We start from the raw sequence: 13,039 nt of genomic DNA on the forward strand, positions 1-13,039 counted from the left end.
ACCAAGGCTGCTTTCAGAGTGACGCACAGCGAGTGAAAAGCGGTGCTCAAAGCAGAAAACACAACTTGAGTCCTCGCAGAATGGGATATTACTACGCAGAGGGACCCACAAGTTGAACTGCCACGGTCCACACTTGGGGCTTTTGGCACCAGGCAAGCAGGCGTGGTAATGCGTGTTCCCAGAAAGCAAGAGGCCTGTTTCTCAAGGACAGAGAAGCCAAGGCCCTCTGAGTAGGCCACGGTCTGGCGCAATTCCAGGACCATGCCCCGGTGGGGGGGCAGAGAAACAGCCAAGGTCAGGAAAGTGGCGACCCCACCGCTAAGTGTACAGATCGAAGCCAGGAGTCAGCTTGTTCGTGACAGCAAAACACATCATTGCCAGCAATTATGACAATATCCTATGCTTACACATAGCTCATAATGCCCTTACCTCACTGTTTCTTTTAAGCATAAATACCAGGTTAGCATTTCCACCCTATAAAACAAAAACATGCATTAAAAAAAAAAAAAAAAAAAAAGATCCTGAGGCAAAAATAATATTCAACGTGTGTCTCAATTACACGCGGGCTTCCCATTTTCGTTCTTTCCCACCACAGCCTCCCACCGCAGGGTAACGAAGGTTTGAGGCTGGACTCAACTGAGCCCCTAGAGAGTGCAGACTGGTGTGGGCCACTGACCCAAAGCTCTCGATGCCGGGGCCGTGGGGGAGTGAGGAGAGTGAGCGCGGGGTTCTGAGCCCGAGGCCTAACAGCCGGGAACACGGGACTCTTTAACTGTAGGGTTTGCTTCCAAATGTGCTTTCCTCTTGAAGCAGGAAATGACAGCAAGTCAGGCAACCAGAACAAGACCCGAGGGGACTAACTGCAAAGATGATGGATGTAGAGGTTTTAGAGAAATACCTTTTTCAGACCACCGTCCGATTCGGTTCTCCTCAGATCTTGGCCGTCCTCTCCCTCTTCCTTTTCACCTCCTGGAACAAAGTAGTTGTTTGTTTTTTTTAAGTTGTGGAACAGATTAGCCAAGAAAAAAATACAATATATATAGCTTCGGGATATGGTATTCCTGCGTCTTATTAATGCCAAAAAGGGGAAAGTCACCTGGGGGCAGCTAAGTGATTATTAAGAATTTTATGGCCGCAGAAGAATTGCAAGCAGAAAGGAAAAACGAGAATTATTACTCCTTTGGCCACAGCTTAGCTGAGATCCCAGGAAACTGTTTTTATTACTCAAAATCAACGTGACACCGATAGAGGTTCTTGAGTGTTTTAGGAGCTCGCTACTCGACGAGCTTTCACTACCACTTTTACGGACTGAATGGGACAGAGGAGACGCAGCTACCAGACGGTGAGCTCATTTCTGGTTGTGCGTGGTAGTCAACGATCACCTACAGAAGTATGGGTTCTAAATCATTTACTTCGTTTTAAAGTAAGCTCTAGGCCCAATGTGGGGCTTGAACTCATGACCCTGAGATCAAGAGTTGCATGTACTACGGACTAAGCCAGCCAGGGGCCCCTAAATCATTTACCTTTTGAAGCATTCATCTGATGGCTGTCAAATCCTCCAAAGGTCTCTGCTCTCCGGGGCAAGGAAACAGGACCAACCATGCCTTCTTGCTCAACAGGGCTACTGACAGCCTGCCCAAGCGGGCCTCCCAGGCTTCCACTCACCAAACCTTGAAGGATCTCCACTGGGAAAAAAGGAAACATGCAATAATGACATTTCGTCTTCCACTAAGAAAAAGAAAATCTCGTAATGCACAAGATGTACAGGGAACATGATCAGAAAATTCCAGAGTGACTAGGTGACTTCCTTTGCTCAGAGAAAGTTCTCAGCTCAGGATATGTGTTGTAGCTGGATTCTACTGGGAATTCACAGATGAAGCCTTCAGCCTTATTTACACAAGGTCTAGGAAATTCGAAAGGGCACGGGGAAGCCAGAGTAATTTACTGGAAGGGGCATGGCCTTCTAGAGTCAGACCCAAAGTAGCCAAAAAGAATTCCCTGGGAAGTAAGATGGGCCAATTTCAGAGCAGTGCTAAAGCCGGCAGGGCTTTTCCCACTGCCACAGTGAGTTCAAGGGATCAGAGTAGTCTAAGGATTGGAATTCTCAAATCTGACCAGTGAGGCTTCTTTTCTAGAGCAGTGTCCCACAGAAAGGAGAAAGTGCTAAAAGTGGAATAAAATTTGAGCTGGAGAGGAGCAATAGAGGAGGTCCAGATGGAATGAAGGAAGGAAAAAGAGGCAGGGAATCTCATAAAATAAGCCATCGTATTTTTAAAAAACCACTCCACGTAAACAATCAGAGTCCTTTGAAGTGAGAAAAGCTATCTGAACCCAAAAACTGAGGTAACTTACTTCATGTAAAAATGAGCAAGTGGGAAACATCCAAGTCAACCCCACACAATGCTAAGTAAAAAGAGAGCGAGAGAAAGAACAAGGGGCACGACTCCTCTTGTAGGGTAACAGCACCTCAGAGAGATGTGTCCAAGAAGTGGATGGGCTACTTACTGCAAGGAGAGGACACGGCCATGGAGGAACCCAGGGCAGAATCGGGAAACACAGAGACGCCAAGAAGTGGAAACAAAGAGAAATGATCATTTTAGAGAGGAAAACTAGATCATAAGAGCAAAATAAACCCAACAGAAAATGACTTACCAGAGGGTGGAAGGAAGAATACTGAAACATGAAAAAGATGGAGATACACAAAGCGTGAAGAGAACAATGCCTATGGAGGATAGGCAGAGGGGGTCCAGCATGTGGGTAACGGGAGTTCTTGAAGAAGAGACTCAAAACAAGGGCAGGGGAAAAATACTAAAAGCTGTAATTTAAGAACACTTTTCTGAAATCAGAACACTCTGAAACCACATCAAATTAGAACACTGTGACCCTGGTAACACCAACCCAGAAAAACCCCAACACTAAGGCATATACTAGTAAAACTACCTGGATTTTGAAAAAGTAGCTCTGGGCGCCTAGGCAGAAAGCATGGGACTTACAAGGGGAGAACTGAAATTATGATCACATTCTGACAGCAGTGCTTTACGCCAGAAAAAAAGAGAACATTTAAGAGCAATTAGGATACCCGAGGGAAGAAAATGTGAACCAAGGATTTCATATCATATGGAGCAGACTTTCGAGCTTTACACGGCACAAATTATCACCAGTGTGCAAGGACACACGGTGCAGCGTTCCCGAGACATCTACTAAAGGATGAGCTCCAGACATGCAAAACGACAAACAACGTAATGCAAACCCCAGCAGCAATGACCACCCCTACTGCCCAGATTGTGGTCATCATCTCTGACTAAAAGAAACAAGAGCTCCTTAGAGAAAGGACTCTAGACTGGGCAGAAATCAAGGTGAATCTAGAACACCTTAATATACCAAAGAGCAATGAAGCTCTCCGAAACTGCTGGGGTCATGTCAGAAGCACCTGGAAGCCAAACACAGAGGCGCTGGTTGGCAAACAGAGGACATTCTGAATGTTTAGGACAGTGAAAACCATCGAACAGGTATAAATTCATGAGTCTGTAATAATATCTAAAAAGTAAGGGTCACCTTTAGAGGATGACCACAGGCAATTCACTGTCCTGATAATTGGTAAATAAAGGAGAAAACACCCAGTATTTATTCTTTTACCTTCCTTTTCCTGCATGTTACAAAGAAGGAGACAGCTAGCTATCTTGTGCCTCTGATAAAGGAGCCCAACACTCCCAGAACACAGCTTACCACAGGGATCGAACCTGAGTAATTAAGCCTCTGAATCCAGCTGCAAATCTGAAGGAACTAGCAGACAGAAGAACAGAACCCCTGTGTGAACAAAAGCTGGACTCTGAGAGACACTTTAGGTCAAAAAGCTCAGACTCTTTAAAGATAAATTATGTGGAAAAGAAAGGGATGGTGGGGAGGCCTGGAAATTAGGGATCTGAAAAGGCCTATGAAAAAACACAAGCAAGACTGACTATAGTGTCTACAAATAGGCCCCCGGGCCATAGAACTGCATGGAAACGTGTAAGTCACAGTACCTGTTCCTTTCTGGAAGGAAGGAGGGAGGGAGGGAGCTTGGATGGGGACAGAACGTGTGGAAGGGCTGTGGGGTCTGGCCACATTTTATTTCTTGACCTGAGTACTGGTTACAAGAATGTTCCCCTTGTAATAATTTACTAAACAAAATATTTGTTTTGAGTTGTTTTCTTTATCTGTATTTTATTTTACAATAGAAAAGTAAAATTTGGTAGGTAATGTTAGTGCATAAAAGCACTTTGGGAAGAGATTAAGAGGGGCAATTACCCTCATTTATTGCACTTTTCATTAAAGGTCCTCCTTTGAGAGCCTCTTCTGTGTTGGAGCGGAAGAGGATTCTAGAGCTGTGAGTTGGGGAGCAGTCCTCCAGCAAGGGGGTGCTGCACTCAGTCATGTCTCGGAAAATCATCTCCTTCTCTTCCAGTAAGAGGAGGATCTGCTGGTCCTTCTGTTGAAGTTGCTCTGCAGAATGGAGAAAAGATCTGGTAACTTGACCTGTGTTAAGAGACGACCAGGACACGAGTGCCATCTTGTGGTCACTGGTGGGACAACAGACAACACAGCTCCACTCCCAACCTCCTTTTTCACTGCAATGGCAACTTCCATCCAGCGTCTTTCTAGGCAAAATCACAATTTCTGACATAACGAACCTGAATTTTGTTCCCACTCTCCTACCTCCTGTTTCTCAACCCACTCTTGTCTGCATCTGCTCTTTCCAAGGCTACCCTTCATTACTGATCCAATGAAGCCTGGGTTTCATTCATCTTCTCCAGCATGGATGATTCCCTTTTTTTTTTTTTTTTTTTTAAGATTTAAGATTTCTATCTATCTATCTATCTGGACAGTGCGTGAGCAGGGGGAGGGGCAGAGGGAGAGAAAGAATCTCCAGCTGAATCTGCACTGAGCATGGAGCCTGACACGGGACTTGATCTCATGACCCTGAGATCATGACCTGAGCTGAAATCAAGAGTCGGACAATTAACCGACTGAGCCACCCAGGCGCCCCACCTTTCTCCTTTTAAACCGCCCCCCCCGCCGTTCACTTGGATGATACCACTGGTTCTCTTCCTGACATGTGCAATGGAGTAATACCTGGGCTTGCTCTCAGCTCCATCCTGGGCAGCCCCCTACACCTCACACAAGTCCTTCTGGGGATACTCCCTCCCCTGGCTTCAGTGACTTCCCATGTGCTGGTAACTCACGCATAGCAGCCTGAATCCTGCCCACTTTTCTGAGCGCCAGGTCAAGAGTTCCACCAGCCCATGGCTAGCTCTACTGAGATGCCTCGTCCTTGGCTTGTCAGAGAGCTCTTTTCTCCATTCTTGCCGTCCCCCTCCTCCCTCTGGCGTGTGATCCCTTCCTCAGCCAACATCACCTTCATCCTTCAGCTGGGCCACTCTGAGGATCTGGGAGGGCTTCTGTCTCCCTGCTCCACCCTGCCGTCCACACTCACCCCTCTCCCATGAGCCTCCCAGTCGGGCTTTCCACTCCCAGTGGCTCCCCCACTCCCTCAAGCAATTCGCCCACTGCCTTCAATGCCAACCGAGACAATTTAGGTTGAAATTTTGCGACAAAAACTATCAGTCCCTTGTTGCTGCTCTTCCAGCTAAATCCCCCATTTCTTGGCCGTGACTCCCATAGACATCGCACACACTCAAGTCCTCTTTCACTTCCCCTAACTGCTCCTCTTGTCTGGTGCAGTAACTGCTTTAGACTCACTCATGTGTCAGCTTCACGGGCAGGATTAGGTCCCGCATCCTTTATAGGAGCCTGTGGTCTAGTCCCATCATTTCCGTACGTCTTCCTTGCTCACGGGGGCTCCCTGACAGCAGGGATGCTGCTTTAGGAATCTCTGCAGCCCCAGCACTTAGCATGCCTGGCCGGGGGCTTCATGCATGTGAAGAGAAGGAAGTTTTCATCCCTGCCATACCAATCAGGGGGCCAATAAATCAGGTGTAACTCTGGCTTCAGCCTAAATCTGCGTCCCCACCCCCCACCCCCCAAACACAGTGTTATTGCTTTGTCCAGCTTAAAGGACTAACCAAACTCCTCGGGTGCTTACGTTTATTTCACTCTGGGCCTTATTTCTGCCCAAAGCACGGTCTTTACTTCAGAACGTCCGATAAGCACGGGCAAAGAGAGGGGAGCATCGGCCCTGCTCTTTAGACGGCAGGGGAGCAGAATCCTCCACCACGCTCACATATGCAACCCTGGACCACAAGGCCTTTGTGGGCCTCAGCTTTCTCTTCTGCACAACGGGGACTGGCATACATGTCTTGCAGGGGTGTTGACAAGACTACCCGGAACAGCAGGGACTCAGTAAACAGATGTCAAGCATAATTGGTGAGTACACCTCCCCCAGAACCACCTCATAACTCATGGTGGACACACAGCGCGGTGGCAGGGGTAACTGATAAAAACAGATTAACTGGAAAATTCTTTTCCTCAAGTACTTTTCTCTCTGTCTGAATCTCAAATATGACCGTGAGTTTTAGCAAATTCTTCGTGACAAAGTACAAAGAATGTCACCAGGGTCCCAGAACAGAGAAAGTGAGAAGAGAGAATCAATATCCCCTTGATGTATATCAGACACCTTCTGACGGCCGTTTTATGGGACCTGGGACCCATGTCAGCTTCGGTAGCTCTTTCATTAAAAGCCGTTCACCTCCGTTTGGAAGTGGCTGCTGGGACAGCTCTGGAGCCGAGGGGCCGCTCGTAGTCCCCACACCTGTACGCCACAGACAAGGTCCCAGATGCTTCTGGCAGCCTTACCTTTCAGTTCTCGGGCTTTGGTGTCCAGCATCCTCTTTTCTTCCTCATTCTCACTAGGAATTCCTTCATCTTCATCTCTGTTCCTAAAACCAAAACCAAACAAAATGAACCAACAGCCCCCACGATGTCGGTGGCTCTGGTCACTGCCGCCTCTAGGACAGAATCACAGAGGCCACGATGGGCCCTGGCGTTTCACTCACAGGGTGTTGATCGTGTCCTGGATGATGTGAATCCAGCTGTTCCGCTCCTCTTTGGAGCTGGCGTGCACCTCCACCATCTCTGGGTCCCTGATCCCCATGCTGATTAGGAACAAACCTTTCTCCTCATGTGCTACTTCCCTGACAATCAGCTTCTTTAGCGAGATCACTGTTGATTTCTGGTCCTGGAAAAAGGGGAGAGGGTCGATGTAAGAAAGGCATACGATACTCTCTCAAGAACCACTCTGATCTAAGGTAAGACCAGATGTATGATCTCACTTATGTGTGGAAGCTAAAAAAAGAAAAACAGAAACAAAAACAAAAAACTCCACACCAAACTCACAGAAAAAGAGACCAGACTTGTGGTTACCAGATGTGGAGGGGTAGAGAGGGGGAATGAGATGGGGAGAGTGGCCAAAAGGTACAAACTTCCGGCTATGAGAGAAGGAAGCTCCAGCAATGCAACGTGAACAGGACTATGGCTAACTCTGCGGTACGGTGCACAGGAAAGGTGCCGAGGGAGCAAGGCCATTCTCAGGGTTCTCATCCCAACAACTATTTTCATTTCTCCCTTCTTTATATTTTATCTACATGAGATGATAACTGTGATCATCATTTAATAATATTTGTAAATCGAACCATCATTCTAGTACACCTTAGATGGTGATACAGGTCAATTACTTCTCAGTAAGACGGGACAAAAGCATACGGTTTAAAAACAACAGTAGACTTAAGATAAAGAGAAGTATCTTGTTATTTCATCTACACTTTAGCAAACAGAAAAAGGTTTCCGAAAAAGAAATGGTAATTTATATCTACAGAGTTTCCAGACGTGGTTTCTACACAGTGAACCCGTCTAGGTTCCTTTGTGACTCTGGCTGGGAACATTATAAATTAGCATGATTTACGGGGCATAACATGCAAGAAATACTCCAGTGACACATCTCTTTACATCAAATGTCCAAGGCTCTCAAAGGAACTGTGAGGGAAGAGAAAAATGATGTTTTTGGGGGGGGTGGAAAATTGCAAGCGTATCTGAGAAATTACTCAGAGGGATCTGTCCTGAGCCAAGTAATTTTGAGAGGGTGGGAGAGCAAAAATCCAGTGTTTGGACTCCATACTCATGCTAGCTGTTTCGAATACTATTCATTACAAACAGAAGAGACTGACAGTTCAGCTTACCAGTGACGCAAAGACGTATTTCTGGTCTTTTTCTTGAAGGAACACTAAAATGTCCGTAAGCAGAACTGCTTGAACCTCTATAAAGTGGGGAAGGAGAGAAAGGACAAGGATTACTTAACAGTGAAGCCAGTTAGAGGCCAATGCAGCAATGCAGCCCACAGGGCACAGCAGGATGGGAGAGTACTCTCCACTCCTCCAAGGAGATGGGTTTACATTTCTGCAGGACCCACGGCGAGACATTGCATTTTTAAATGGTAGCTATCACCAAAGCTAGAGTACTCTGTCCTGGAAAGATAGATCCCATAAGGCGAGACCTGAAGGAAAAAAATACTTTAAGAATAAAGCTGGGAAGGACTTTAACAGATCGTAACTAGCAAACAAATACTCAGGTCATAATACTCCTTGACTTCTAGCAGAGAAAGACAATTATCATATGATTTCTCTCATCTATGGAACATAAGAACTAGGATGATCGGTAGGGGAAGAAAGGGATAAAGAAAAGGGGGGTAATCAGAAGGGGGAATGAAACATGAGAGACTATGGACTATGAGAAACAAACTGAAGACTTCAGAGGGGAGGGGGTGGGGGAAGGGGATAGACTGGTGATGGGTAGTAAGGAGGGCACGTATTGCATGGTGCACTGGGTGTTATACGCAACTAATGAAGCATCAAACTTTACATCGGAATCTGGGGATGTACTGTATGGTGATTAACATAATATAATAAAATAAAATTTAAAAAAAAATAATACTCCTTGACTTCTGATCCTAACACTGGGAGAGGCGTGGGAGAGCAGACCAGAGAGCTGCCAACAGGTGATGTGTAGAAATACCTCTGTTTAATGAAAGGCAGACTCCCCGCACCTGCAGGAGGACAGAATGGCTCCACAACGCCCCCTCATGTCACAAGTACGTGGGAACACAATGGTTCGTCCCCCAGCTCCAAGAGACCCTAGTCAGCCTCAACCTCTCTCTACCACGGATGCGGCCTGCTGTTCCTCTCAACTCAAAACAGAACAAAAGCCAGAGTGAGATCTCTTACTTGGATCTAGTGATCCAGACAATGCCACATCCTCTCGCTCTGTTGGAGAACACGCAGCGGCATTTTCTAGTACCCCCTTAAAGTCTGGCATCTGCAGGGATCCAACAGGCCAGGCCCCCTGTGTCATCTTCCCCTACAACTCCTCGGGAAAAGAATGGAGCTGACGTATGCAGCCCCCCGCAGGTGGCCTTCTCTACTGCTTCTGCCCCAGCTGGAAGCCCCTCTCTGTGTAGTTCACCACACGGCCACGAAGGGAACAAAGCTGACTCCTAGGGAGGTAGAGCTTCCAGCCTAGACCAACCAGGCTGTGGACTGCTATTAGTTTTGGCAAGTTTCTTAAAGTTTACTTTCAAATAATTCGGGTGTCTGCCAAAACAGAAAAAAAAAGTTCCAAAACACAAGTTCCAACTTCGCTGGATGCTGAGGCTTCTGTGATCAGTGTCAGCGGATCAGAGAACAAGCCTGTCCCTTTCAAGGGGTGCCCAGTGCAGTACTGGCTGTTCCCGGCACGAGCTCGCCTGAGGGGAAAAGGGCTCCACACCGACCCCTATCGCCACAGGAGGCCCTTCAGGCCAGACCGCCTGTCCTGCTGCCACCGGCTGACCGCAGCTTCATGCCCACGGCTGGCATCCATCAGTCGTTACTTTGGGAACAAATAAACAAGTCGCTGCTAGCAGGAAAGAACCAAGTGCTGGCTCCAGGCAGCGGCAGCTCTAGGACATTCAGGGCCTTGCAAGAAGAGGCACGCATTTCTCAAGTGCCTGGCCGGCTATCCCGAAGCTGGTCCCGCCGCGGCAGTGCGGGCAGAGTCCTGATCCGGGCTCCTTGGAGCATCGGAGGACTGGGGCTGGGAGCGGGGGGAGCCTCAGGGATGACCTAGTTCACATTCACCATGGAGCAGAGAGACATATCTGCTGGAGGCAGGAAGGGATCGTTCTTTTCTCTGAAAGGCTCCTGTCCCTCCTTTTTATCCTATAGCAACTCAGGGCTGGTGCGCTTGCCCTGACTCCCTGCAGCAGGGGTGCTTCTGTCTCTGTCGCCAGCCTCTCCCCACTCTTGCTTGCTGCTCCCTCGCTGCCTCCACTGTCATGCTAGAAAACAAGCTAATGTATCCCTTCCCTGCTGAAAACCCTCTATCTGGAACCCATTCTTTGCCCACTGCAATCAACAGCGTCAGCTGTTCACGTCTCCATCTGGACTAGGCCCCTCTCTGCCCGTGTCCCCAGCCCTCCTCACCACCGTCTCGGCTGCCTGAGAGCCGGCTGCACCTGCCCTTCCTCCTTCACGGCTCACTCAATGCCGCTCCTCACTGCCTCCCCCAGTGCTCAGTTAGTCAGCCCCCAGCAGACTGTGGAGCAAGCACCCCTGCACAGCCCTCTTCATTTGGAGCCCAACTTCTAGGCAGGGTCAGCTTCATTCACCTTTGAGGCCCACTGATTGCCTAGGACGTCTTTACTGTTTGGTCGGAGCACGGTGAGACGCTAAAGACCCCAGGGCACTGGCTGACAGCAGCTGCCTACAGTGCCCCTGACACACGGGAGACGAGAGAGGCCTCGATTTCATCCCCAGTCTCGGTTTTATGTCAATAGGGGTGATGGCACAGGGCCAGCCTGCCGTGTGCACGCAGCTCAGAGGGGCCGGGGCGGGCATGCTCAGGGCTGCTGCTGAAGCCAGAACTGTCAGGCCTAGAGAATATGGGTTCGATGACAAGATTCATTAAAAAAAAAAAAAAAAAGATCAGATGTACAGATGAATTAACAAACCTCATAGTAACTTCCTTAACTTGATGTAGCTTATCCTTTAAAAGAAAAAATTAAAACCAATTGGAAAATTAGTATCTTTTGATTCTCTTGCTTAGAGGAAGATACAAGAGATGAATATCATCAAGTTTAATAATCTATCTAGTTGGCGCAAGTTAAGTATACATTTCCTCTAAGGTCTTGGGAGCTGAAAAGCCCTCTACCATCTCTCTCCAGAACAAGCGATGTGTTTTTAATGTCATAGACTCAGAATTGCTACATGATGGGGCTTCCCCTCGTTGCAATTGTTCCCAGAGACCCCAACCCCAAATGTGTTGCCCATTTCTATAGGGGAATACACCTTCCTTAATAAGCCTGAGTTTTTGTAGTAATCTTACACTTGGCTTTTTTTTGCCTTTTTAAGCTGTTTTATGAACTTCACAATATAGTACGAGCATCTCGTCACAAGAGACACACGGCACCAGAAGGGTTACAACGGTACACTGAGAACACTAAGTTCAGGAGCCATGTGTGTCTCCCTATGAGCTTGAGGGAAAACATCTGGATTCAAGGCCTAGGCCACACTTGTCAGGACGGCCATGGTGAGGAGGGTCAGTGCTAAGTGCCCGCAGATGACGACTGAACTGCTTTTCCTTCCCGTCTCCCTTCCTCCCGAGCCTTTCCCCACGCTCCCCTCTCAGCCCTGCCTGTGGCTCTCTCTCTGAGCTCAGACATGCGTCCCAGCTATACCGCAGGATGGGACGGCTGCCGACTGACTGGAGGCACAGGAGACAGTCACCAGCTTCCAGGGCAGGGCCAACTGCTCTCGGTTATTAGCAACTTGCTCCTTTTCAACCTTTCTTTCGTCTTCCTGGCTGGCATGAGATTTGTTACTGCTTATTCTCTTTGGACACCACTGCTCCTGGGCTTGTCCTTGTGGTCTCTCACTCCTCCCGAATCGCGACACGAGTGCCACGCTACAACACTCAGACCTGCACACCAGCTCCCCCTCCGCCGCCTACTCTCTGGGGCCGCCTGTGGCCTGCTTGCCCTCGGGGCCACTGGGAGCAGGTGCCGAGAAGGGCCACCTGGCTTTGCTTTGAAAATATATTTTTTCCCCCAATTTCCCTACCTGCATCATTCCCTTATTATCTTACTGGGGGACTTTATGACCTCGTAATTTATCTCAACCTCGTCCTTTCTGATACAAAATTAAGAATAATTAAAAGACTGTTGCCCCCTGTGTGATGTGCGGATGTGGGCTCCCCAGGAAAAACCCGGCGGTGTATTTCTAACAAAAACATCTGACTTTTGCTTGCTCTTCTCCGGTACATGCGTGGACGCAGACAGAAGGCGGGCCTTACCTTTCAGCCTTCCTGCTGCGTTCTTCAGAAACACACCCCCATCCCGCACAAGCTTCTTCCTCTTCAAATCCTCCTTTGCAAACATCTGGCCACTCTTCATCCTCATGATCGACTTGCTATCTGTCTTTGTATAAATCTCATTGAGACGCACCTTCTTTTCATAACTTGCCACTTTGCTGTCCACAGCGCCAATCACATCCTTCACCAGGCTCAGGGACTGAGCCAGGTCTTCCTGCTCCACTTCATTGTCTTGGGAGGAAGGAATAAGCCTGTTTTTAATGGGTCCTTTCAGACAAGGAGGGGGAAACCTACTTCCTCACTCCACACCGTCATTTTCCCTCTGGCGACAGGCTGGTAGTGTGTCTGACAGAGTGAAGCCAACACACCAAAGGTCCCGTGCCAATCCCTGTCGTAAGGTCAATTCTAGATAAAATTAGATGTTTTCACTGATAGACACAACACACAATTCCACGCCGCGTCCTGAAGTAAAAGGACCTAACAATTTCAAGGAGGGAGAGGAGCAACAATTCTTTAACTTATGTCTTTGTTTTACCTCACCTTTAATGGAACTGCCTAGGAGCAGGGTTAGCCAAGAGAGAGGAACTCGTAAGTCCTGGCAAAGTGAGAAAAAGCAGCAGGTCTAGCACTTATAGAAAGAACTAGGGGGAAGCACCACCCAGTCTCATGGTAAGGGAAGCTGCCCAGGTTGCAGAATCTGGAGGGA

General features: G+C 48.1%; 1 protein-coding gene across 19 annotated transcripts in view; it reads right to left on the reverse strand.

Annotated features, from left to right (window-relative positions):
• Positions 1 to 13,039, reverse strand: part of AKAP13 (A-kinase anchoring protein 13) — a 326,662-nt gene that overhangs the window by 9,928 nt on the left and 303,695 nt on the right. For all 19 annotated transcript variants that reach the window (XR_004627692.1, XM_034667905.1, XM_034667904.1 and 16 more), the window contains 8 exons: positions 12,316 to 12,564; positions 8,172 to 8,248; positions 6,993 to 7,174; positions 6,793 to 6,875; positions 4,288 to 4,482; positions 1,524 to 1,685; positions 899 to 969; positions 430 to 474 (listed from right to left, as the gene is read on the reverse strand). Coding sequence is in view for 18 of the 19 variants with exons in the window: in XM_034667905.1 (XP_034523796.1) it covers positions 430 to 474; positions 899 to 969; positions 1,524 to 1,685; positions 4,288 to 4,482; positions 6,793 to 6,875; positions 6,993 to 7,174; positions 8,172 to 8,248; positions 12,316 to 12,564 (1,064 nt within the window). In the remaining variant the exon portion in view is untranslated. The remainder of the gene's footprint in view (positions 1 to 429; positions 475 to 898; positions 970 to 1,523; positions 1,686 to 4,287; positions 4,483 to 6,792; positions 6,876 to 6,992; positions 7,175 to 8,171; positions 8,249 to 12,315; positions 12,565 to 13,039) is intronic.

Source organism: Ailuropoda melanoleuca, chromosome 9 (genome assembly GCF_002007445.2).
Source record: "Ailuropoda melanoleuca isolate Jingjing chromosome 9, ASM200744v2, whole genome shotgun sequence".
NCBI classification, from domain to species: domain Eukaryota; kingdom Metazoa; phylum Chordata; class Mammalia; order Carnivora; family Ursidae; genus Ailuropoda; species Ailuropoda melanoleuca.